A 26568-nucleotide genomic window follows, 5' to 3' on the forward strand; every position below is an offset into this window, starting at 1 on the left:
AACTTAGCTGGGTCTGATGGTGCGTGCCTGTAATCCCGGCTACTCAGGAGACTGAGGTGGATCACTTGAGCCCAGAAGGTGGAGCTTGCAGTGAGCCGAGATTGCACCACTGCACTCCAGCCTGGGCGACAGAGCAAGACTCTGTTTCAAAAAGGAAAAAACCCAACAAAACCCACCCATTTTCACAGCCATGGCTAAGGGTGTGAAACAGTGTAGCCTGCCCTCTCTGACGCTTTCCCTTCTGAGCCGCAGGAAGGCATCGCTTGGAGGGAGCCCCTTCAGGTCCAGACACTGGCAAGGGACTAGCAGCAGCAGTGGCCCACTGCCCGCCTGCACCTGCCGGGCACCTGCGCCCAGAGGATCCACTCCCACCCACTGCCCCACACCCTCGGCCGGCTCCCGGAAAGGACAGGCGGCCCAGAGACATCCATGTGGTTCAAGAACTGCAGAACAAGAGTGTGGACACCATCCCAACCAGGACTGTTCAGGATGTTCTTGTTCTCTTGTTCTCACTCACTGACTACCAGCTTCTTGTGGGGAGGGCCCCGTCTGAGACACAGAGCTTCACACGTTCCTTTCTGCTTTATTTCCTCTCCCTAGTGAAACATTAAAAACAGGAGGAAAAGATATAGATGTAGCCATCAGGAGGAAGTGAGGCTGTCAGTCCAAATGCCCCCCACCATGAAGAAAACCAGGCTTAAATTTGAACCTCATATCTCAGTTTTCCCTCAGGTTTCTTTCTGTGGTGTGAGGACAGAAACAGGCTCCCCTGCATTCCTCAGGAATCCTCTCCTTCCTCTAAAGGCACAGGAGAGGATTTCCGAGGGCCTGCGATGCTGATGCTGTCGGGAACCGCAGGCTAGGCACTGTCACCAACGCATCACAGCAGAGCAAATCTGCACAGCCTTCCCCAACTACCACCGAAAAGACGGCTCCAGCTCAGCTTGGTGAATGCTGATTAAACAAAAAGCACACTACAGTTTCCTAGCTTCATTCCAGAACTGCTATTGTGGCACAATAAATTCACAACAAATTCACATCAGAGTCCCCTTGGACGGGAGCTGCGGGCCTGGGAATGCACAAGCAGAGGCATTCGTGGTTCATCAGCTCCTGGCGGACGGGACTCACTTCACAGACACACGTAGACCCATGATCTTCATGCTATTAGGATAATTTCATCTTCACAGTAAAAACATCACCAATTCCCAGAGAAAGAGAACATGACTCCCCGGAGGGAGGACTGAAGTCCAAGCTAAAAAGGCAGCGCACAGTGAAGCGGAGGCCACTTCCTCCGGGGAAGGGCCCCCAGCCCTCCCGGGCCGTCAGAGGCGCCCAAGTAGGAGTGCACGGCGGCCGGACGCGGCGCGGCGCTCAGTGGGAGGAGGCACCGGCCCCACTCGCGCGGCTCAGTGGCAGGCGTGCTCCAGCGGTGTTGGGGCGCAGGGAGCCTGGGCTGTACCTAACAGTCCTAGAAAACCACAGGAAAGCTACGCGAGGGTGGCGCCGCGCGCTGCAAAGCGGCGGCCGTGGACCAGGTTACCATGTCCCCGCAGCCCGCACGTCTGGCCGGGCAGCCCGGGCGCACGAGCACCCACCACGTCCGCTGGGGCTCCCTGCTGATGCGCGGGGCAGTCCTGTAAAAGCCACGCTAACGTCAACGCGGCGAGTCCCTGCAAGGTCGCCCTTCTGTGCGAACAGGGTTTGATGGATTCTTGTTCTAGGAAACATCCAGAATTTCAACCGGCCACGGAGTTACTAAGTATCAACCGAACAAGGTAGTTTTAAAACGAAGGGAAATATTGCAACACGAATGAAGGAAGAGATTAACTTGCTCCTCGGATCCGGGCACACAGCTCCTCCTACTTCTTCTTCCTCTTTTCCTGGACACACCGTGGACAGAACCTGTGACAAGAAAGGCACAGTGAGGCCCTGGTCGCCATTTCCACCAGGGCGCAGTGTCCCCAGGCCCCACCTCCCCATGTCTCCCAGGGCTGCTGGAGGCTGGGGGGACAGCACCAAGAGAGGCACACACAGTGGGGCTGCTGCCTTCCCGCAGGGAAAACGGGCCTATGTGCGCGGCTCTATGCAGGACGTCCGTTCTGAAGTTGACAGATACACGTCAATGAGCAAAAGCGATTTGACACCCAGGCGTTCCTCCTTAACAGGCGGGTCCTCCTTCCCCGGCCGATGGCAGGGTCGCTGGTGCCCTCTGTCTGGAGTCTGGGGGCTGCAGGTACCAAGCATGCATGAGCATGGCAGCCCCTCAGGCCCACAGAAACCCAGCCAGGCACCCTGCACTGGCCCTGGAAACTGCCATCTCAAAAGTGCTCCCTGGTGACTCTGAGCAAGTTCTGGAGCTGCACACACCGGGGGCTCCTGAACAGAGGCAGCTGCTGGCCACAGAAGACATTCCATAGGTTCCCCACGCAGGAGGCAGCCAACTTGCATGTGAAGGCAACCGTCAACCCCCGCCTGGCCCAGGCCAAGCTTGCCCAGGGCCCTCCGCCCTAACAGCCTCCATGCCCCTTCTCCAAACCCTTGGTGCACTGTCCCCCAGCCGCACAGCGTGGGGCACTGCAGTGCCATGTGTCCCCGTGACAGGACAGCCTGTGTCGTTGCCACATGACGCCGTGAGCTTGGCCAGCCTCCGAGACACAGCATCCTTTCCCTCTGTGTCCTCACACCAAACACCAAGGATAACTGGCTCTCACCAACTCGGGCGAGTCTGCCGGAGTTTCAAACACGCTGCCACGATGACCTCTGAGTGCCACACAGAAGAGCACATTCTGATTTCATTTTCAGAACATATATCCATTTTTAGATTTTCAGCACAGGCAAAGCCAGGTTTTTATCTTTTTATTTATTTATTTGAGACAGGGTCTTGCTCTCGCCCAGGCTGGAGTGCAGTGGCACAATCTCAGCTCACTGAAGCCTTGGACTTCCAGACTCAAGCCACCTTCGTGCCTCCGCCTCCCAGGTAGTTGGGACACAGGCACGCACCACCATGCCCAGCTAATTTTTGTATTTTTTGTAGAGATGGGGTCTCCCGATGTTGCCCAGACTATAAGTTTTTATTTAAATGAAATCTGAGGAACAACAATGCAGAAAGTTGCCATTGCCAAGGGGATGCAAGGGTCAGGAAGATAAACTGCTCCTGGCACCTGCACTCTTCTCCACCAGACAGAGCCACGGGTCCCAGATCCACGCCCCGGCTTCAGGACTCACCTCTCGTGCTATCTTTCCCAGATTTCCCTAGGGGACAAGAACCTCTCATTCTGATTTAAGACGATCCCTACCTCCCGCAGAGTCCAGAAGGTTGTCCTTCAGGAAGGGCCGTGAACGTGAATATTATGTAACTTGGTAACCGCTGTCCCGGGGTGACGACATCCCTCTGCCGGCTTGGACAGGCACAGCAGCAAAGGAGGGAAAAGCCACACCCACAGCAGCCAGCCACACGCCTTGAGGCCACCGTGGGGCATGCCTACGTGGCTACCGCGCCCCGCTAAGCCTGGCAAGGTCCTGCCATCGAACACCTTCTCCCAGGGAGGCCAGCAGCCCGACACCCAGCAGGCTGGGAGAACACGGAGCAAGCATCCCCACACTCACCATTTTCCTTTGGGTTTCGTGGTAAGGTCCACACAGGCAAAGTGAAACCACTCAATTGGACACTGCAAAGTAAAGGAAGAAACCGCAGTCAACACGCCTCATGTTCTGTACGCAAAACACAGGAAATGCCAACACCCGCCAGCCCTGCCCCACACAAGACCGTGCCCCATGGTGCGAATCGCGCAGGCAACACTCACGTCTGGATTGTCACAGCCGATCATCTCCCCGTAGGAGACCTGGTGGCACAGGCAGTACGTGGGTTCGTTTGGGTCTACTGGCATGTCCAGCACGTCGGAGGGGTGCACGGACAGGATGGTGTCAGTGAACTCAGACCTGCAGGGGACAAGGCACAGGAACCGCTGAAGGCCATGGCGGGAAGTGAGGCGGCGCAGACACCACGGGCCCTTCTGCCTCTGACTTAAGGCCCCCCACCCCAAAACTGTGATGACGATCATTCCAAGGGGGTAATCTGTACCGTGCTCTGAGTGACACATAATGAATAAGCTTGCTTCCATTTTTCCTATTGTCCTTCAGAAACGAATGCGACTCCAGGGCTGGCCACTGCAGTCATGCACTAACTGAATACACACCTTGTGGACGTTTTCTTCCTGGAGCACATTTTCAAAACCTCAATAACCCCTCTGAACATGCAATGTTCTCAGAAGGCGCAGCAAGAAAATCATTAAGGATACGAAAAGATTGTCAGCTGATGCTAGAAAGAACACTGCTACCCACAAAAATCCAGAAACAGTAGCAGCTGGCAGCAGAGGGGTGGAGACATCACACCCACCTTCGGACCCAGGCGGGGACACAGGGGCATGGACGGCACCCAAGAGGTCGTGAAGCGCAGCACTCACCCACAGCACCAGGGCTCTGGTCCCACTCTGGGGACGAGTCCACTCTCGTCTCGGTCCCTCCTCCCAGATGGCACTCCCCCGGGGATCTCTGGACTCACCCCACTTCTCGGCCATCCCCCCAAAGACCCCGGCCCCTTTGGAGACAAGCACATGTCACCTCCACCAGCAGATGGCTGACACTTGAGAGAAGCTTGCCAGCCTCCCACCCCAGACTGACAGGTGTCAGAACGGCCTGCACTGTCAACAGCTCTCCCATAACCATGACCTCCTCCCACGAGAACAGCCGTGCATCCTGCACCCGGGCCCTCCACGCACCTACTCAGGCACCTCTGGCCCAATCTCACTAAACCAGCAGCTCCCCACACACTCCCTGGACCGCCCACCACCCATCCAGCTGTCCACCTGGCACAGGGCCCCTTCTGACCACACGCCATCCTTGTCACTCCTCCATCCCCACCAGCTCCCACGTGGGTTTCTACACAGCAGCCTGGCGGGTATTCCACCCTGCCCATGCCTCCCTCCAAGCCTGCCACCTGCAGCACCATGGCTGCCCCACCAGGACCACAGACCTCAGGTGGAGACTTTCCCCTGTTTGAAAGGGATGCACTTAGGGGGAAATTTACGCTTTTATATTTCAGTATTTTTCAAATAAACTTACAAGCTGCAGGTAGTATAGACAGTGTATTCCCATTAGTACAGAAAGAAAAAGTATCTTCCCTATCCCACTCTCCAACCCAAGAATATCTAGTTGCTACATAAACACGGTAGGTTAGCAGGAGGAACGTGGCCGTGAGGAAAACAGTTGCGATCAGGGAGAGCCAAGGAGGAGAAGTCTGGGTCCCAGAGGGAATCAACACTCAGCTGTTCCTTAGACACCTGTCTAAAGCTCTTCTACGCCTTTGCGATTGCCTGTACACACACACACACACACTTGGGCTCAGCATGCACCCAGCCTCCCCGCTGCCCTCTGGCACAGGGGTGCCCATCTAAGTCTGTCCTTTGCGGGTAATCTGCTCTCCTGCTCTTTCTGTCTGGGACTAGACAAGAGTTTCTCTTTAGAGCTGAAATCCATCAGTGTCACAAGTCCAGGTCCAGGTGCTGCCGACACTGCTTTCAAGCAAGTCTCAAGTAGTCTTCAGGCCTCTCCTCTGACAGCGGCACACAAGGGTCTACGTCTCAGCCACCTGCCGATTCCAGGCTGACACCTGTGGCTTCACCTCCAAGGGGCTCCTGCAGTCTCCTCGCGTCACCTCTCACCCGTGGAGAGCAGGGCAGCACCCTCTGCTGCCAGCAGTCCCCGAAATGCTCTCTGTGACGCCCTCCTCTTCTGCGCCAAGTTCAATTCTGTCCACAAAGCCAGAACCGACATCTTGACCTGTGTCTCGGCATCACCGGGTTCGAGGGCGCTGGCCAGATTTGACGGTAGTGGGAGAAGGCCGGGGGCATGAGGGGACCACCCAGCAAGGGCACCCCAGAAGCTGAGGCCGGCGTGGAGGCCTCACGGGCCTCTCCAGTCTCCCTGAGGGAGCGCCATGGCGCGTGGCCAGGGAGTGCTACCACCAGCCCTGAGGGAGGCAACCAGGAGGCCATGGGGAGCCCTGTCCCTTGCACAGGCTGAGTTGACCCCAGCTGTCAGCGGCTGCCCTCTGACTCCCTTCAGCACCACTGCCACAAGAGGCACCCTCTGTGCTAATTCCCCAGGGTGTGGCGGGCACCCCTCGCCAGATGGTGGCAGTGAGCCCCTCCATGCCCGGCCCCAATGGCTTCCCAGCACTCCACGTAGCTCCTAGCAGGGGACTGGCTGCCTGTCCAAGCTCCGGGATTCCAGGTGTTACAGGTGACACTGCCCTTCGTCCACACGCCAGAGCAAGGCCACAGGGCAGCAACAGCGCAGGGGGCAGCCTCAGGTCACACGATCTCAGACGAGACACGGAACATCTGTGCGGTCTAGGAACACTGCATTCCAGGAAGGGCCCTGGGCACGAAGAGGGCAGGCCACAGGGACAGGATGGCACATGCTCCTGGGTCCCCAGCAGGGAACAGGACCTGCCTTGAAGCTGAGCAGCCTGGCACCACAGTGTGACCAAGAGGGGTGTGAAAACCCACTGTGCTGATGGGTCAGGGACGCGCGCCACAGAGCACCACAGAGCGCCACAGAGCTCCAGAGCCCAGGGGGAGGCGGGCTCCTGCGCACACCCAGGATGATGCCCTTGGAGGCACATGAGTGCACACTCCTGCCCCGGCGGGCCCAGGCTTTGGGTTCAACCGCTTGGTCCTCAGGACACCCTGTCTGCCCACCTGTACCATCTTCCTGTCCCTCTGGAAGGGGCCTGCTTGGCGCCTTGGGCGTTAGAGCCCAGCTTCAGAGCTCGCCTTGCCAGCCCGTCTCGACGTCTTGCAATGGGACAGGAGCAGCACTGCCACTCGGGGGCATGGAGAAGAAAGAGATTCGCACACAAGCTAGATCCAGCCCAGAGCCGCAGGAGCCCTGCAACTGTCGCCATCAGTGATCCCCCCTCTCATCTGTCACTGCTGCAACCTGCCCGGCAGGCAGCGCTGAGCTCCCAGGCTCCGATTGCTACTAAACAGGGCTGGCCAGCGCACTGTCAGGACAGGAAAAGCCATGAGGCCACGGTGGATCTTCCTGTGTTTGCAGAGGTGCTGGCTGTTCCTGAGGTCTCTGAAGCAGGGCAGAGCCCTCAGGGAGGAAGCCCCAACCCCAACAGGGAGCTGGGGTCTCCTTCACCACCACGAGGACCCCGGTACCTGCATTCCTCATGCCTAGCATGCCCTTGAGAAAGGGAGCTGGGGTCTCCTTCACCACCATGAGGACCCCTGGTGCCTGCATTCCTCATGCCTAGCATGCCCTTGAGAAACAGTGCTGGGTGAGGAAGAGACCAGGAGGAGTTCCGCTTTCACACAGAAAAGGCACGGTCGGGACAGGGCCTTCAGGTTCCAAGCAGGAAGGAGCAGGAAGACTCAGAACGCTGTTCTCACTGAGTTAGAAAACACAAAACCCAGCAAGTCACAAAAACCACATTCTCAAAGATGTGTGGGAGCTGTGGAGAACAAGCGCTAGATGACCTACAGCCGGGGCGGGGGGGTGTTGGGGTGGGTGTCCACCTGCCTCATGCGCTGAGTGAGGGCTGGGCTGGCCACTGGGCCACGCTGAGCCCACACAGCCACACATGGCGGCCGCGTCCCCACCATTTACAGAGTCCAAAGGCTGCACAGAGCCACTAAAAGCAGAGGGAAAATCCCCGCAGCCTTGGAGTTCTCGAGGAAGGGGTGTGCTTGGGCACCGCCAGTCTCCTACCCTGTACTTCTATCAACTGCAGAAGCCGCTGGGGCAGGAGGCGAGAGAGGAAATCTAAACCCACTAAAGTGCAGATGAACCTACAGGGCAGAGTCTTCCGCAGAGGGTGATCCGCAGGCTCCCTGGGGCACTCAGTCAAGAGCTCAGGGTCCTCGAGGGGCCTGGGTGGACCTGAAGCTGAGACCCTGCCCCACCCCAGGCCCCCAGGCCTATCAGCCTGGACTAAAACAAACACATCCTGGGGATTCCGAACAGAAATTTCCCTCTCCACGCTTCCTTTATACCTAAGTTCGGACAACTAATAACAAATTATAAGACACGTACACCCAGCCGGGAAATAGGACTGATTGCTTTTTTAAAAGCTGGTTACCAAGGAATGGTGGCACATGCCTGTAGTCCCGGCTACGCAAGTGACCCTCCCACCTCAGCCTCCCAAAGTGCTGAGATTACAGGCGTGAGCCAAAGCGCCCAGCCCTACAATCTCTTAAATGAAAACTGTATTAAAGGAGATTAAAACTAACTTAGGGCCGGGCGCAGTGGCTCACACCTGTAATCCTAGCACATTGGGAGGCCAAGACGGGCAGATCACCTGAGGCCAGGAGTTCAAGACCAGCCTGCATAACATGGTGAAACCCTATCTATACTAAAAATACAAAATTAGCCAGTCATGGTGGCACGTGCCCGTAATCCCAGCTACTTGGGAGGCTGAGGCAGAGAATTGCTTGAACTCGGGAGGCAGAGCTTGCAGTGAGTGAGCCAAGATTGTACCAGTGCACTCCAGCCTGGGCGACCAAGCAAGACCTTCAAAAAACAAAAAAAAAGAAAGAAAAGAAAGAAAAGAAAGAAGGAAAGAAGGAAAGAAAGAAAGAGAGAAAGAGAGAAAGAAAGGAAGAAAGAAGGAAAGGGAAGGTGAGAGGCCAAGCTGGGCGGATCACTTGAGGCCAGGAGTTTGAAACCAGCCTGGCCAACATGCTGAAACCCCATCTACACTAAAAATACAAAAATTAGCCGGGTGTGGTGACGCTCACCTGTTATCCCAGCTACTTGGAAGGCTGAGGCGGGAGAATGGCTTGAACCCGGGAGGCGGAGGCTGCGGTGAGCCGAGATTGTGCCATTGCACTCCAGCCTGGGCGACAGAGCCAGAACCTGTCTCATAAATAAATAAATAGATAAAGTAATAGAAACAAATCAAACTGAAGTACAGAAAGAAAAAAGCTTACAGAAAGTAAGCAGAGCCTCACTGAACTATGAGAAAATCTAAACTAAGGAACACACAGGGAACTGGATCGCAGGAAGAGGAGAAAGGAGAGCACAAAAATATTTGCAGAACTGGCTGAACATTTTCCAAATTTGATGCAAAGTATAAACCAACAGTTCAAAGACGCACAAGTTCCATGCAAAATATACACAAAAAATCACACCAAGACACATCATAACCAAACTGTTAAGAGCCAGTGACGATGAGAAATCTTAGAAGCAAAAAAAAATAAAGAAATCACCAAAAATAATTATTATCACTAATTTATCATCAGAATCAATGAAAGACAGAAGAAAATGAGAGAACACCTTTAATGATAAAAGAAAAAAAGGTCAACCTAAAATTCTATATGCAGCAAAATAAAAGCATTTTCAGAGAAACAAAAACTTAGAGAATTCATCACCATCAGCATACATGTACCGTAAAAAATGTTAAAGTTCTTCAGTAGAGGAGAAATGACAACAGACAGAAATTTGCATCCACATAAAGAAATATACATAAGCAGAATATGCATGGAAAAGAAATTTTTAAAGAAAGAAAATAAATACTAAGAAATAAAAGTTGGGCCAAGCTCAGTGGCTCATGCCTGTAATCCCACTACTTTGGGAGGCTGAGGCGAGAGGGTCACTGGAGGCCAGGAGTTTGACATCAGCCTGGCCAACATGGCGAAACCCCGTCTCTACTAAAAATACAAAAATTAACCAGGTGTAGTGGCGCATGCCTGTAATCCCAGCTACTCAGGAGGCTGAGGCACGAGAATCACTTGAACCTGGGAGGCAGAGGTTGCAATGAGCTGAGATCGTACCACCGCACTCCAGCCTGGGCCACAGAGCAAGACTCTGTCTCAAAAAAAAAAAAAAAAGAAAGAAAGAAATGAAGGTTACCAGAAATGGCAACTATATGGGGTAACTATATATGGGGTGACTTTCGTGGTGAGAACATTTAAAATCTACACATTTTTTTGAGACTATATTGTTACTAACTATAGTCACCATGTTGTACAACAGATATTTTGAACTTATTCCTCCTATCTCAATGAAATTCTGTATCTAACATCCCCCCGACCACCCTAGCACCTGACCACCATTCTACTCTTTACTTTGGTAAGTTCAAAATGTTTACATTCCACATATCTTTTTAAATGTGTTTAACATAATCAGTGGTTTGCATCTAAGGCAATAACATGTATTGTGAAGCTTAGATCATATGCAGAAGTAAAATGAAGGACAACAGCACAAAGGACAGGAGGCAGGAAACTGAAGAAGACTTGTGTGGAGGCTCACATTAAACATCAAATAGCATCATATGGAAGTTCACCGTGGTAACTTAAGGAAACTGAGTGCACATACTAGAACAATCCTTAAAATACAGGGGCCAGGCACGGTGGCTCACACCCGTAAACCTAGCACTTTGGGAGGCCAAGGTAGGTGATCACTTGAGGTCAGGAGTTCAAGACCAGCCTGGCCAAAATGGTGAAAACCCGTCTCTACTAAAAATACAAAAAAATTAGCTGGGCGTGCTGGCACACACCTATAATCCCAGCTACTGGGGAGGCTGAGGCATGAGAATCACTTGAACCTGAGAAGTGGAGGTTGTAGTGAGCCGAGATCACGCCATTGCGAATTGCACTCCAGCCTGGGCAACAGTGCGAAACTCTGTCTCAAAAAAAAAAAAAAAAAAAAAACAAAGAAGTATGGCTAATAAGACAAGAGTGGGAAGAAACACGGAATGCTAAAAAAATACTTGATTAGTCTAAAAGAAGACAGGAAAGGAACAGAAGGAACAAACAGAAAACTAATAGCAAGATGGTGAATCTAAATTTTACCATATCATTAATTATGTTAAATATGAACAGACCAAATATTGCAATGAAGGCTGGGTGCAGTGGCTCACGCCTGTAATCCCAGCACTTTACAGGCAGGGGAGGCCAAGGTAGGCAGATCATTTGAGGTCAGGAGTTCGAGACCAGCCTGTCCGGCATGGTGAAATCCTGTCTCTACTAAAAATACAAAAATTAGCTGGCCTTCAAAGGATTTCAATTATATAATGTTCTTTGACTACAACAGAACTCAACTAAAAATTAAAATTAGAAAGGTATCTGAAAAATCCCAAATTATTTGGAAATTGAGACACATACTTCTACATAAGTTATAAGGCAAAGAAATAGCATGAAAAAAAATGCGGCTGGGCGTGGTGGCTCACACCTGTAAGCCCAGCACTTTGGGAGGCCGAGGCGGGTGGATCACGAGGTCAGGAGATTGAGACCCTCCTGGCTAACACAGTGAAACCCCGTCTCTACTAAAAATACAAAAAATTAGCCAGGCGTGGTGGTGGCGCCTGTAGTCCCAGCTACTCGGTAGGCTGAGGCAGGAGAATGGCGTGAACCCGGGAGGCGGAGCTTGCGGTGAGCCGAGATGGCACCACTGCATTGCAGTCTGGGAGACACAGCGAGACTCCGTTTCAAAAAAAAAAAAAAAAAATTCTAGGCCAGGTGTGGTGGCTCACGCCTGTAATCCCAGTATGTTGGGAGGCCAAGGCAGGTGGATCACCTGAGGTCAGGAGTTCAAGACCAGCCTGGCAAACATGGCAAAACTCTGTCTCTACTAAAAAAACAAAAACAAAATTAGCCAGGCATGGTGGTACGTGCCTCTAATCCCAGCTACTCAGGAGGCTGAGGCAAGAGAATCGCTTGAACCCAGGAGGCAGAGGTGGCAGTAAGCCAAGACTGCACCACTGCACTCCAGCCTGGGCAACAGAGCAAGGCTCTGTCTCACAAAAAAAAAAAAAAATTATATTCCAGGACTTTGGGAGGCCAACGTGGGTGGATCACTTGGGCTCAGGAGTTTGAAACCATCCTGGGCAACATGGTGAAACTCCATCTCTACCAAAAATATAAAAAATTAGCCAGGCATGGTGGCATGCACTTGTGGTCCCAGCTACGTGGGAGGCCAAAGTGGGAGGATATCTTGAGCCCAGGAGGTGGAGGCTGCAGTGAGCCAAGATCATGCCACTGTACTCCAGCCTGGGTGACAGAGTGAGACCTCATCTCAAAAAACAAGAAAAAATTTTAAAATTTTAGATAGGTAAACAAAATAAAAATTAAAAACAATATCAAAATTATGTCAAAATCATAATATGTCAAAATTTGTGGAGTGCAACAAAAATAGTAATTAGAACAAGGAAGATGTAAAAATCAATTATCCAAGCAACTTCCACCTTAAAAAGCTAGAATAGTACAGGCAAAGTAAACCTGAGTAGAAAAACGGAAATAGAGAGTAGAAACAAATGCAATAGTAAACAGAAAAATAGAGAAAACAATAAAAATAAAGTAACTAAAAGCTAGTTCTCTAAAAAGATCAAGATGGCCAGACACAGTGGCTCACACCTGTCATCTCAGCACACTGAGAGGTTGAGGCAGGCGGACTGCTTGAGCCCAGATGTTTGAGACCAGCCTGGGCAACATGACGAAAACTTTTCTCTAGAAAACATTAGCCAGGCATAGCGGCAGGTGCCTATGGTCCCAGCTACTCGGGAGGTTGAGGTGGGAGAATCACTTGAGCCCAGGGACGGGGAGGTGGAGGCTGCAGTGAGCCATGTGCATGCCACTGCACTCCAGCCTGGGTAACAGAGCGAGACCCTGTCTCAAAAAAAAAAAGGATCAAGACAAAATGAGAGAAACATAAATTACCAATATCAGGACTGAAAGAGGGGCCATCAACACAGACACTACATCAGAACCATAATAATGCAAAATTATTAACAACCTGATGTCAACAAAATCTGACAACTTACATGAAACAAATTTCTTGAAAGACACAGATTTTGTCCAAAACTGACCCAAGAAGAAATAGAAAGCCTGAATACTTCCATAACTTTAAAGGAACTGAATGCAGCATCAAACTGTACATTTAGAATAACATTTCATTGTATGTAAATTATTCCTTAATAAAGTTAATTTAAAAAGTTAGAAAAACAGTACTAAACTATAATGTATAGTGTCTAGGAATGCACTATAAAACTATTACAGAAACAAGGAAATAAACACTAGAAATCTGCATCATGTTTATTTGGGGGCAGAAGGAGTTTATGATTTTAACAGGGCATATGGAAGGCCTTCCAGCTGCAGCTAATCACTGACTAGGTGCTAGTTACAAAGACCTTCACTTTACGGAAATTAATTAAACCATGTTTGTTCTGTGCAGTTTTCTGTATCTGTGCACTACTTTACAATATAGGGATTTTTTTTTTTTTTGAGATGGAGTTTCGCTCTGTCGCCCAGGCTGGGGTACAGTGGCGCTATCTTGACTCACTGCAACCTCCACCTCCCAGGTTCAAGCAATCTCCCTGCGTCACCCTCCCGAGTAGCTGGGATTACAGGCAGATGCCACCACACCCAGCTAAGTATTTTGCATTTTTGGTAGAGACGGGGTTTCACGGTGTTGCTCAGGCTGGTCCTGAACTCCTGACCTCAGGTGATTAACCCGCCTTGGCCGCCCAAAGTGCTGTAATTACAGGCGTGAGCCACTGCGCCTGGCCAAAAAGCTAAGCACTAGATTTCAAAACTGAAAATTGGGGCAGGGCACAGTGGCTCACACCTGTAATCCCAACACTTTGGGAGGACAAGGCAGGTGGATCACGAGGTCAGGAGATCAAGACCATCCTGGCTAACAAGGTGAACCCTCATCTCTACTAAAAATACAAAAAATTAGCTGGATGTGGTGGCATGCACCTGTAGTCCCAGCTACTCAGGAGGCTCAGGCAGGAGAACTGCTTGAACCTGGGAGGCAGACGTTGCAGTGAACCAAGATTGTGCCACTGCACTCCAGCCTCAGTGACAGTGAGACTCCATCTCAAAAAAAAAAACAAAAAAAAAACCAAAAAAAAACCCTGAAAATTGGGCCGGGTGCAATGGCTCACACCTGTAATCCCAGCACTTTGGGAGGCTGAGGCAGGTGGGTCACCTGAGGTCAGGAGTTCGAAACCAGCCTGGCTAACATGGTGAAACCCCATTTCTACTAAAAATACAAAAAATTAGCTGGGCATGGTAGTGCACGCTTGTAGTCCCAGCTATCCAGGAGGGTGAGGCAGGAGAATTGTACCATTGCACTCCAGCCTGGGCATCAAGAGTGAAACACTGTCTCAAAAAAAAAAAAAAAAAAACTGGCCGGGCGCGGTGGCTCAAGCCTGTAATCCCAGCACTTTGGGAGGCTGAGACGGGCGGATCACGAGGTCAGGAGATCGAGATCATCCTGGCTAACACGGTGAAACCCCGTCTCTACTAAAAAAAATACAAAAACTAGCCGGGCGAGGTGGCGGGCGCCTGTAGTCCCAGCTCCTCGGGAGGCTGAGGCAGGAGAATGGCGTAAACCCGGAAGGCGGAGCTTGCAGTGAGCTGAGATCCGGCCACTGCACTCCAGTCCGGGCGACAGAGCGAGACTCCGCCTCAAAAAAAAAAACAAAAACAAAACAAAACAAAAAAAAACTGAAAACGATCCCTTTTTTGTCAAGAACTCTTTTTTTTTTTTTTTTTTTTTTTGAGACAGAGTCTCATGCTGTGGACCAGGCTGGAGTGCAGTGGTGCAATCATGGCTCACGATCCTCCCAGCTCAGTTTCCCCTACTAGCTGGGACTACAGCCCACGCCACCACACTCACCTAATTTTTTCTATTTTTTGTAGAGATGTTGCCCAGACATCCCTTTGTTGCCCAGACTGGTCTCAGATTCCTGGGGTCAAGTGATCCTCCCGCCTTGGCCTTCAAAAGTGCTGGAATTACAGGCATGAGCCACCATGCCCAAAACTTACACTCTTTGACCACTCCCCATCAGAATCATCTCCATAGAGGCTTTGTGGCATTTCAGCATTTTCTCTTTAGTCTAAATGTCACTCCTCTGAGGTAATGCTATGATCTCTTTGGAGGGTACACAATACCTTTGGCAGGGAGGGTGTCAGTAGGAGAATGCTTTCAATAAAGTATCTCAAAGAACTTCAAGTTAAATGACATGTCTATTTAATAAATGTGGCCACATAATTTAACAATGAATATACGCAAACTATATACTGACACATAAAATAACTGACAGATATACAGAAATCTAGCTACTTAAAGAGTGGTTTACATTGGCCTCTGTTAACAACACACTCACCAACCTACTGTCCCTAGCGGGGCAGCACACACCGTGGCTAAGAAGACAGGCACTGGAGTCAGACTCCAGGTGCAGGCCCAGCCACACCACAGCAGCTCTAACGCCTGGGCAGGTCCCTGCGACACGGAAAATGCCTGACAACGGCACCCCCTCCAAGGCTGCGGTGAGGACGGGCTGATGACAGGCGCACAGCATAAGAACCAGAAGAACCAGAATGTCACCCAGCACACGGAGTGCACTTCACTCAAGGGTCAGCTTCCATCAGCGTTTCTACATCCGGGACACTGGCTATGGGTATCTGTTCTTCTGGGAAAAAGAGGGGAAGCCTCTTACCCTCCTTTATGCTTCTTTTTCTTTGGCGTATCTTCCTCTGATGTCCTCCTGCCTCGGCCCCGGGACGCTCTTTTTTCTTTCTGGCCCCGGCCTTCTGAAAAACAACCAAGATGAAAATTATTTCTATAGAATTCTCTAAAGCAAGGCAAGTTTTGTGTTTTGTTTTTAAGAAGGAGTCTCGCTCTGTCTCCCAGGCTGGCTGGAGCGCAACGGAACAATCATAGCTCACCGCAGCCTTGACCTCCCAGGCTCAAGCAATCCACCCACCTCTGCCTCCCAAGTCGCTGGGACCACAGGTGTGCACCACTACACCCGGCTAATTGTTAACTTTTTTGTTGAGATGGGGTCTCATTATGTTGCCCAGGTTGGTCTCAAACTCCCAGCCTCAAGCAATCCTCTTACCTTGGCCTCCCAAAGTGCTGGGGTTACAAGCATGAGCCACTGTGCCCAGCTTGCAAGACAAGGTTTACCCAAATATGATACTTACCCTAGTGATCATACTTTAATGATTTACTGTGACAAAACTCTTCAAAACTCCATAGTTAACAGTAATAAAGAAAAAAAAATTAACAGACTTGCTTTTTAACCCTCGCCCTCCGGAGCTTTCAAAATCACTGCCCTCCATCTTGTCCTTCAGATCTGCCTCAAAGCGCGCCAGGTCTGCATCAAGCCTTCGAATGTGTTTATCCACCTACAAAAGGATACCCAAAGTCTTATTTTAAAGTAAAACCAAAACACCTCAGAAATCACAAACGTACAAAGGTATCCACTAGGAAATGCCTTCTTGCCCTTTAATTGAGTCTTCAATGAACAAACCTCTGCTAAATCAAGGCACACTATTTCAAAGTCCATGCAAGGGTCTTGTGCTTTTTCTGCATATTTTGAGACTGCAATGGAATGAATCCCATTTAGGGAAAAGACAGGAGTGTGGGCAATAATGAGAAGCAGAGTTGTGAAATGCGGTGAACAAGGCCTGGGATATCTGAAGCTGAACCCTCCTTTAAAATTTGGCTACCTGGAGGCCAGGGGCAGCAGCTCACACCTGTAATCCAAGCACTTTGGGAGGTCGAGGCGGTCTGATCACCTGAGGTCAGGAGTTCGAAACCAGCCTGACCAACATGGTAAAATCCCGTCTCTAATAAAAATACAAAAATTAGGGCAGGCGCAGTGGCTCATGCCATAGCCCCAGCACTCTGTGAGGCCGAGGCGGGTGGATCATTTGAGGTCAGGAGTTCGAGCCCAGCCTGGCCAATATGGCAAAACCCCATCTTATTAAAAATACACGCCAGGCATGGTGGCTCACACCTGTAATCCCAGCACTTTGGGAGGCTGAGGCAGGAGGATCACCTGAGGTCGGGAGTTCGAGATCAGCTTGACCAACATAGAGCAACCCCATCTCTACCAAAAATTCTCTACCAAAAATACAAAATTAGCCGGGCTTGGTGGTGCGTGCCTGTAATCCCAGCTACTCAGGAGGCCGAGGCAGGAGAATCGCTTGAACAAGGGAGGCAGAGGTTGTGGTGAGCCGAGATAGTGGCATTGCACTCCAGCCTGGGCAACAAGAGCGAAGCTCTGTCTCAAAAATAAAAACAAAAAACAAAAATTACCCTGTTGGTAATGCCTGTAATCCCAGCTACTCGGGAGGCTGAGGCAGGAGAATTGCTTGAACAAGGGAGGCGGAGGTTGTGGTGAGCCGAGATAGTGGCATTGCACTCCAGCCTGGGCAACAAGAGCGAAGCTGTGTCTCAAAACAAAAACAAAAACAAAAACAAAAAACAAAAATTAGCCTGTTGGTAATGCCTGTAATCCCAGCTACTCGGGAGGCTGAGGCAGGAGAATTGCTTGAACCTAGGAGGTGGAGGTTGCAGTGAGCTGAGATCATGCCACTGCACTCCAGCCTGGGCGACAGAGCAAGACTGTCTCAAAAATAAAATAAAATAAAATAAAAAACAAATAAAATAAAATAAAATATGGCCACCTGGAAGTTGGGCATGGTGGCTCATGCCTGTAATCCCAGCACTTTGGGAGGCTGAGGCGGGCGGATCACTTGAAGTCAGGAGTTCGAGACCAGCGTAGCCAACAGGGTGAAACCCCGTCTCTTCTAAAAATATAAAAATGAGGTGGGCGTGGTGCTGCATGCCTGTAATCCCAGCTACTCGGGAGGCTAAGGCACGAGAATCACTTGAGCCTGGGAGGCGGAGGTTGCATTGAGCTGAGATTAAACCACTGTACTCCAGCCTGGATGACAAAGTGAGACTGTCTCAAAAAAAAAAAACCTAATGGTTCCTCCGAGCAGATACACAAACAAAAAGGGTCCAGAAAAAAAAAAAAAACAAGGATGGTCCCACATGAAGTGTATCCTGTCTGTACATCCTCCAGCAGCGTCAGGCTACTAAAGCTAGCCTTCCACTTGGCTATGCCCATTTCTGGGCAGTTTTTACGTTTTGTTGCATGAAAGGCAGGAGTAGAGGTCGGAGGAAGACCCATGGCCCCTGACCCACCCTCACCATCTCATAGGTCTGTGTGGCCAGCAGCACTCTGTCATCGCTGAGAAAGCCGTGGCCCCCGCCCCGCCCTCACCATCTCATCGGTCTGCGTGGCCAGCTGCACTGTCATCGCTGAGAAAGCCGTGGCCCCCGCCCCGCCCTCACCATCTCATAGGTCTGCATGGCCAGCTGCACTTTGTCGTCGCTATATTCTTTGCACTTGCTGTAGGCATTCTGGATCTTCTGCAGGCGCTCCACGCGCTGGTCTGGAGATAGCGTCTTCACCGTGGAGATGTACTCTGCAGCCAAGATGTCAATCTCTGCTTTCTTATCTGATGGAGAAATGGGGGAAAAGCTAGCCCTGCACAAGACACCACGATGGGCTCACCAGACCAGCAACAACTAAAGTCAGCCAACACCAAGTTGTGCCAAAGACGTAGGCTGACATGAACTCAGGACTGTGCTGGTGGGAGCGCAAGTGGGCAGAACCATTCTGCACAAACAGTCTGGGATCATGTGGATGTGCAGACTTTACGGCAACATGCCCAGGACAGTCCCAGCTCTGAAGGTTACACAGCAGGTGGTCACAGTGCCCTCTTTGACTCTCAAACATCCTGTGTGAATAATTAATTATGTAGTCACCTTTCCTATGCCCTGGCATACTACTCTTTTTTTTGTTTTCTTTTTTTTCGGTAGAGCAGTCAAGAAAGAACATACTACTCTTAAACACCCTAAAGAAACCCTACGTGACCTAAAGAAATACACGTGGGAAAACGTTCGTAAGAGCAGGAAACAGAAAACAACCCAAACGTCCAATCCTCAGTGAAATGGAGACATCAGATGTGGTCCCTTCAGACAACAGAGCTACTCGGCAACAAACAGAGCAAACCATAGCTACACAGCAACACGGATGACTCCCACAGAAGGCGACACAGAGCAAAAAGAGCAAGAAACAAAAGAAAACATGCCGGATGATTCCATTAATGCGAAGGGCAGAAACAGACACAACTCGTAACTCTTCAGTTTAGAGAGGTAAGAAAACTACTGTTGGAGGCCGGGCGTGGTGGCTCACACCTGTAATCCCAGCACTTTGGGAGGCCAAAGCAGGTGGATCATGAGGTCAAGAGATGGAAACTATCCTGGCCAACGTGGTGAGACCCTGCCTCTTCTAAAAATACAAAAATTAGCTGGGCGTGGAGTTACGCGCCTATAGTCCCAGCTACTCAGGAGGCTGAGGCAGGAGAATCACTTAAACCCAGGGGGCAGAGATTGCAGTGAGTCGAGATTGTGCCACTGCATTCCAGCCGGACGGCAGAGCGAGATTCCGTCTCAGAAAAAAAAAGAAAACAAAACTACTACTAAAGGTGGAAGGTGACTATCAGCAAACTCAAGATGGTCACCCCTTGGATGGATGGGTGTCATGACTAGGAGGGTCACAAAGGTCTTCAGGTGCTAAAGGGCTTGATTTCTCCATCTCGGTAGCAGAAAACAGAGAGGTTCACCTGGTAATATTTGTTAGGCAATCTATAAATGTTGTACCTCATTTCTGAATATAAGTTACTTTTCACAATTAAATAACTCTCTATATTCCCTAGTCAAGATGCTGTACCTAAGTGAAAAAACACAGCTATCTCAGTCTTGCAAAACATGTGCCTAGGCCGGGCGCGGTGCTCACGCCTGTAATTCTAGCACTTTGGGAGGCTGAGGTGGGTAGATCACCTGAGGTCTGGAGTTCGAGACCAATCTGACCAACATGGAGAAACCCCATGTCTACTTAAAATACAAAAAATTAGCAGGGTGTGGTGGTGCATGCCTATAATCCCAGCTACTCAGGAGGCTGAGGCAGGAGAATTGTTTGAATCCAGGAGGTGGAGGTTGTGGTGAGCTGAGATCATGCCATTGCACTCCAGCCCGGACAACAAGAGCGAAACTCCATCTCAAAAAAAAAAAAAAAAATGTGCCCAGCATAATGAATAAAAAATCTCAGGCCAGGCGTGGTGGCTTATGCCTGTAATCCCAGCACTTTGGGAGGCCGAGGCGGGCAGATCACCTGGGGTCAGGAGTTCGAGACCAGCCTGACCAACATGGAGAAACCCCGTCTCTACTGAACATACAAAATTAGTCAGGCATGGTGGCACATGCCTATAATCCCAAATTAGTCAGGCATGGTGGCACATGCCTATAATCCCAGCTACTTGGGAGGCTGAGGCAGAAGAATCGCTTGAACCCAGGAGGCAGAGGTTGTGGTGAGTCGAGGAGGCAGAGGTTGTGGTGAGCCGAGATTGCGCCACTGCACTCCAGCCTGGGCAACAAGAGTGAAACTCCATCTCAAAAAATAAAAAAGACTCCCATACCAAAACACATTACCATGAAATTTAAAACTTCAGAGAGGGCCGGACGCGGTGGCTCAAGCCTGTAATCCCAGCACTTTGGGAGGCCGAGACGGGCGGATCACGAGGTCAGGAGATCGAGACCATCCTGGCTAACACGGTGAAACCCCGTCTCTACTAAGAAATACAAAAAGCTAGCCGGGCGAGGTGGCGGGTGCCTGTAGTCCCAGCTACTCGGGAGGCTGAGGCAGGAGAATGGCGTAAACCCAGGAGGCGGAGCTTGCAGTGAGCTGAGATCCGGCCACTGCACTCCAGCTCGGGCGACAGAGCGAGACTCCGTCTCAAAAAAAAAAAAAAAAAAAAAAAAACTTCAGAGATACATCTCAAAAGCTTCTGAATAGGAATAACAACAAAAAAATAGATCACACATATAAAGGACCAAGAATCCAAATAGCACCAGATTTTCTGCAGCAACATGGAAGCTAGGAGACAAGGCAGCAATGCTGCCAACTTCCTGTGTGAAAACAACTGTCAACCCAGGATTCTATACCCAACCCAACTACCAACTGGGTATGATGCTAGAACAAACACATGTTCAGACATGTTACGTTACAAGAAAATCTACCTTCCTTTTTTTTCTTTTTTTTTTGAGATGTAGTTTTGCTCTTGTTGTCCAGGCTGGAGTGCAATGGTGCGATCTCAGCTCACTGCAACCTCCGCCTCCCAGGTTCAAGTGATTTTCCTGCCTCAGCCTCCCAATTAGCTGGGATTACAAGCTTGCGCCACCACACCCGGCTAATTTTGTATTTTTAGTAGAGACGGGGTTTCACCATGTTGGTCAGGCTGATCTCGAACTCCTGACCTCAGGTGATCTGCCCGCCTCGGCCTCCCAAAGTGCTGGGATTACAGGTGTGAGCCACCGTACCTGGCCAAGAAAATCTACCTTCCTATGGGCCTTTTATCAGGCAACTACCAGAGGAAAGGCCCTAACAAAACAGGAGAGCAAGTGAAAAAAAGAGGACATTTAAGATTCTGGGAAGAGGGTCCCACACTGAAGAGGGGTGAAAGGAGATCCTAGGAAAACCCCAGGGCAACAAGTGTGCAGTAGGCCTAGAAACAATCAGGACTGTGGCCTCCAGGACAGAGGGTTCCATGGAAAGAAAACACACACAGAACCGTCAGACAGCCTGACACTCAGACCAAATGGAAAAGCCCAGCCTGGGAGACGGGGGTAGAATGCAGAAAAAAAAGCCAACAAACAAGGCAATGAGTAACTCTAAGAAATACACAAAGTTGCCGGGCACGGTGGCTCACGCCTGTAATCCCAGCACTTTGGGAGGCCAAGGCGGGTGGATCGTGAGGTCAGGAGATCGAGACCAGCCTGGCTAACACGGTGAAACCCCATCTCCACTAAAAATACAAAAAAAAAAATTAGCCGGGCATGGTGGCGGCACCTGTAGTCCCAGCTACTCAGGAGGCTGAGGCAGGAGAATGGCCTGAACTCGGGGGGCGGAGCTTGCAGTGAGCCGAGTGAGCCACTGCACTCCAGCCTGGGGGACACAGGGAGACTTCGTCCCCAAAAAAACCAAACCAAAACAAAAAAAGACAACAAAAGAAATACGCAGACTTATTCAAAAGGGGTCAAATATATAAGCACAGCAGGTGGCATGGCTCAGTGTTAAAGTACCTACACAGCTGCCCAATGGAAGTCCCATCACTGGTCTCACCACAAATTCCAACTAACTACAGCCAGGAGATGGCGGAGCAAGGTGCAGGCAGGTGAGCTGGTGGGGGCCACTGGAGAAGTACAGCTGCATGTGCCATATATGGCTGAACAAAGTTTAAAACTGACAACAGATAAAATAAGAAACAACAACTAAAACATGTTGTTTAGAAACAGGGAATTGGCCGGGCGCAGTGGCTCAAGCCTGTAATCCCAGCACTTTGGGAGGCCGAGACGGGCGGATCACGAGGTCAGGAGATCGAGACCATCCTGGCTAATACGGTGAAACCCTGTCTCTACTTAAAAATACAAAAAACTAGCCGGGCGATGAGGCAGGCGCCTGTAGTCCCAGCTACTTGGGAGGCTGAGGCAGGAGAATGGCGTAAACCCGGGAGGTGGAGCTTGCAGTGAGCTGAGATCTGGCCACCGCACTCCAGCCTGGGTGGCAGAGCAAGACTCCGTCTCAAAAAAAAAAAAAAAAAAAAGAAGTGTTAGAAACAGGGAATTTAAGGGCTGGGCGTGGTGGCTCCTGCCTGTAATCCCAGTACTTTGGGAGGCCAAGGCAGGTGGATCATGAGGTCAGGATATCAAGACCATCTTGGCTAACATGGTGAACATGGTGAAACCCCGTCTCTACTAAAAATACAAAAAATTAGCCAGGTGTGGTGGCATGTGCGTGTAGTCCCAGCTACTCGGGAGGCTGAGGCAGGAGAATCACTTGAACTTGGGAGGTGGAGTTTGCAGTGAGCCAAGATCGTGCCACTGCACTCCAGCCTGGGCAACAGAGTGAGACTCTCTCAAAAAAAAAAAAAAGAGAGAGAAACGCAGTTAGGGCCGGGCACGGTGGCTCATGCTTGTAATCCCAGTACTTTAAGAGGCCAAGGCAGGTAGATCACGAGGTCAGGAGATCAAGACCATCCTGGCTAATACAGTGAAACCCCATCTCTACTAAAAATACAAAAAAAAAGAAAAATTAGCCGGGCGTGGTGGCAGGCACTTGGAGTCCAGCTACTCAGGAGGCTGACGCAGGAGAATGGCGTGAACCCGGGAGGCGGAGCTTGCAGTGAGCCGAGATCCGGCCACTGCACTCTGGCCGGGGCCACAAAGAGAGACTCCGTCTCAAAAAAAAAAAACAAAACCGGAGTTAAACACCAAAAGGCCAAAAACTGCTACCACACTTTTAAAACAATGCACACACTGCACACTCTGAAAATGGAAACTCTGTAAAAGAAACAAAATGGAAATAGATATTTGACTGTGAAGGGCGGTGGCTGTAAGAGCACGATGGAAGGACGTGTAAGAACCCAAGAAACTAAACGCGGCTTCGAGAGTATCAACACCTGCTGCAAGACACGGGTGACACCCACAGCCCAGGGCTAGGCCAATGCCCCACTAACCTGGGTCCCCTCAAAACCCTCTGCCCCCAGTCTTCAGGAGCTGCTGGCTCCCAGCTGTCAGAACCCAGTTCTGGTTGTACTGAGAGGCCTAAACCCACCTTCTGTCCTCTGGTCCAGCTCTCGCATCAGCTGGAAGTTCCTCTGAAGTTCGCAGGGAAGGTTCTCGATACCTGAAACACAAAAACATGGAAGTCATGTACCTCTCAGTAGCAGGACAAAAATTCACCTTTAAAGGTTGTTTTATCTTTTCATCTTTTTTTTTTTTTTTGAGATAAAATTTTACTCTTGTTGCCCAGGCTGGAGTGCAGTGGTGCGATCTCGGCTCACTGCAACCTACACCTCCCGGGTTCAAGTGATTCTCACGCCTCAGCCTCCCGAGTAGCTGGGATTACAGGTACATGCCACCATGCCCAGCTAATTTTTGTATTTTTAGTAGAGACGGGGTTTCACCAGGTTGGCCAGGCTTGTCTCAAACTCCTGACCTCAAGTGATCTGCCCACCTCAGCCTCTCAAAGTGCTGGGATTATAGGCATGAGCCACCAGGCCTGGCCAAAAGTTTTATACTTAAAGTTTAAAATGACAAGCCCACTCTGTCTTCTGTTTCTGTTAGGGTTTGGGGAGCGCCAGGATTGTGATATCATTTTTAGACTTAGGTACCAAATAGTGCTGCCAAGAGGCTAACACACTTCAGAAGCTGTCAGAAGTCAAAGAAGGGAGAGGGAAACTTGGAAACCAACAGCAGAGGCAGAGGAGGCCACCTGGCCCCACCCTCTAGGCTACCCCACCTCAGGGAGCATCCTCCTCCAAGGCTCAAGCCAAAATACCGTGGGTCCTCCTTGATCTTCCCTGACTTTACCCAGAAATCCAGTGCATCGAGCGGTGTAGCCACACTGTCCACGCGACTTTATGCAAGCATAGAAATGTTTTCTCTCTCAGCCGGGAGCAGTGGCTCACGCCTGTAATCCCAGCACTTTAGGAGGCCGAGGCAGCCAAGTCACTTGAGGTCAGGAGTTCAAGACCAGCCTGGCCAAAATGGTGAAACCCCGTCTCTACTAAAAATACAAAAATTATCTGGGCATGGTGGTGCACACCTACAGTCCCAGCTACTCGGGAGGGTAGGGCATGAGCGAGGCGGAGGTTGCAGTACGCTGAGATCACACCCTGCAGCCTGGGCAACAGGGTGAGACTCGATTTCAAAAACAAAGAAAAAAGAAAAAAGAAAAGAAATGCTCTCTCTCTGAGCTGCCGAAGACAGTGGTGGCCATACGGAGCTACTGAGCACTGGAAATGGAACTAACGCTATTCAATTTTTAATTTTACTTAAATAGTCCCTGTGGCTATTGCAATCATCCCTGACAGTCTGCCAGGAAGACCCCTGTACTGTTTTCCAGTCTGCATTGATACCCCCTACAGCAGGCAGGCCAACCTCTGCCCCCTGCACAGCTGACACAGGCTCCTGAGGGGGGCTGCCTCTTCCAGTCTTGGCCACCCTCCCATCTGCTGTTCACAGTTACCAGGCAATCATTTTAAACCTAACACTATGGTATGCATCTGATGCTTCCAGCCCCAGTGTTTTCCCAGCTCCCCTAGAGGACAGAGGCACAGCCTCCCAGGCACACACACAGTCAACCCTCGTTGGGAGGCCAGCCCACTGGCTGGGCACCAGGATGGAGAAGGCTTCCCCTCCAGCGTGCTCCCCAGTTTGACTCTTCTACCTGGGGAACCCCCCACTACTCAGACCCCCACGAGACAGCGGGGCACATGGGCAGAACAGGGCGTCCCTCTAATCCCCAACTCCAGGCCATGGCTCACTCGCCACTGTCTCAGCCCCTGGGCGAGTGCCAGGCCGAAGACCCTGAGGATCCCCAGTGCAGCGCCAACATAAGGGCCCTCCAGAGCCACCAAGCACAACCCCAAACACCGCGACCCCAAAGCTGTGCCCATCCCGGGCCGACGTCAGGGGTCCCGCGTGGGCTCTGCCCCTCTACGAGCAGGGGACCCTTGCTGGGCAGCGCTGGGCCTTCCCTGGTCTGTAAAGTGAGGGAAAGCACCATCCGCTCAGCCGCTGGGGGCGCCGACCTGCTGCCACCTGGACACAGCACTGCCCGCCCACCAGGGCCGACTCGGCGCCGCCCTCCCCGTCTCCCCGCCGCAGTCCCCAGTGCCGGGGAGAGACGCCCGCAGCCCGCACGCCCTCCCCAGCCGCGGTCACACAAGAGGCCGGCGCACAGCCAGGCGGGGGCCCAAACCCCGCAGTCCCCAAGACCCAGAGCCCCGCAGCAGCTCGACCCGCAGACCGGACGGGACGGGCGGGGCCGGGAACGGGCGGGGCGGGGGCCGGAGCTGGGGGCGGAGACAAGGCGGGGCCTGGGTGGGGGCGGGACCTAAACTATGAGCGGGATCGAGGACGCAAGCCCCGCCCACCCGGCCCCGCCCCGCCGTGACGCACCTGGAATTGGCGCGGCCGAGCCGGCGGGACCCCCGCGCCCGCCCCCCGCACCCTCCCCTCTCTTGCGGCCCTGCCCCGCCCCGTCCGCGCGCCCCAAGTCGCACCCGGCAGCGCCCGCCGCCCTCCCGAGCCCACGGGGTCTGCATGCGGTGCCCGGCGCGCAGGGGGCTGCGGCACTGGGAGCTCCGCGTGGGCGGCGGGCGCGGGGCCCGCGGGGCGCGCTTACTGTCGAGATAGTGCTCCAAGTACATGGCGGTCGCCATCTTCGTCTGCGGCCGCGCTCGGGGTCTGCGCGGGCGGGCGGTGCCGCGGGAGGCGGGGGCGGGGCGGTGCCAGCGCGCTCACTATTCATGAGTCGCGCGCGCTGATTGGCCGCGCTCGGGGGCGGGGACGGACACGCCCCTAGGCTTCCGGCGGGCGGCCGGCTGCGGGGCCCCGGCAGAGGTTGTGGTGGCGGCGTCGTGCAGCGAGCTGGACCCAGGGCCGCAGCAGATCGGAGGCCGAGGAGGAGCAGGGGTGCCCGGCCCCGCCGCCCGCCATACGGCCCAAGGCACCCAGGTGGGCGTCTCCCCTCCGCACCTGCCAGCGACCCCAGGGCCACCAGACGCCAACACGTGGCCCCAGAGACCTCGCGCGTGTCCTGACGGCGCTGCTCCCGGCCGGGATCCG

At 51.8% G+C, this 26568-nt stretch overlaps 1 protein-coding gene across 5 annotated transcripts; it reads right to left on the bottom strand.

Moving 5' to 3' along the window:
- Window positions 1-563: 563 nt before the first annotated feature.
- ING5 (inhibitor of growth family member 5) lies at window positions 564-26204 on the bottom strand. Of its 5 annotated transcripts, none has more exons than XR_004053124.1 (9): window positions 26126-26204; window positions 23549-23620; window positions 18166-18332; window positions 16094-16205; window positions 15515-15608; window positions 3804-3939; window positions 3607-3668; window positions 2017-2227; window positions 564-1902 (listed from the first exon to the last, which is right to left on the bottom strand). XR_004053124.1 is itself a non-coding variant. In XM_030916173.1 (9 exons), exons 1-8 carry the CDS (start codon window positions 26160-26162, stop codon window positions 2068-2070), a joined length of 840 nt encoding a protein of 279 aa, XP_030772033.1. In that variant the 5' UTR covers window positions 26163-26204; the 3' UTR covers window positions 564-1902; window positions 2033-2067. The 5 variants fall into 5 exon arrangements, 3 of the variants coding, with proteins under 3 accessions (XP_030772033.1, XP_030772034.1, XP_030772035.1); XM_030916173.1 differs by having other exon boundaries at window positions 2033-2227; XM_030916174.1 differs by lacking the exon at window positions 2017-2227.
- Window positions 26205-26568: the final 364 nt, after the last annotated feature.

Source organism: Rhinopithecus roxellana, chromosome 14 (genome assembly GCF_007565055.1).
Source record: "Rhinopithecus roxellana isolate Shanxi Qingling chromosome 14, ASM756505v1, whole genome shotgun sequence".
Lineage (NCBI taxonomy): Eukaryota > Metazoa > Chordata > Mammalia > Primates > Cercopithecidae > Rhinopithecus > Rhinopithecus roxellana.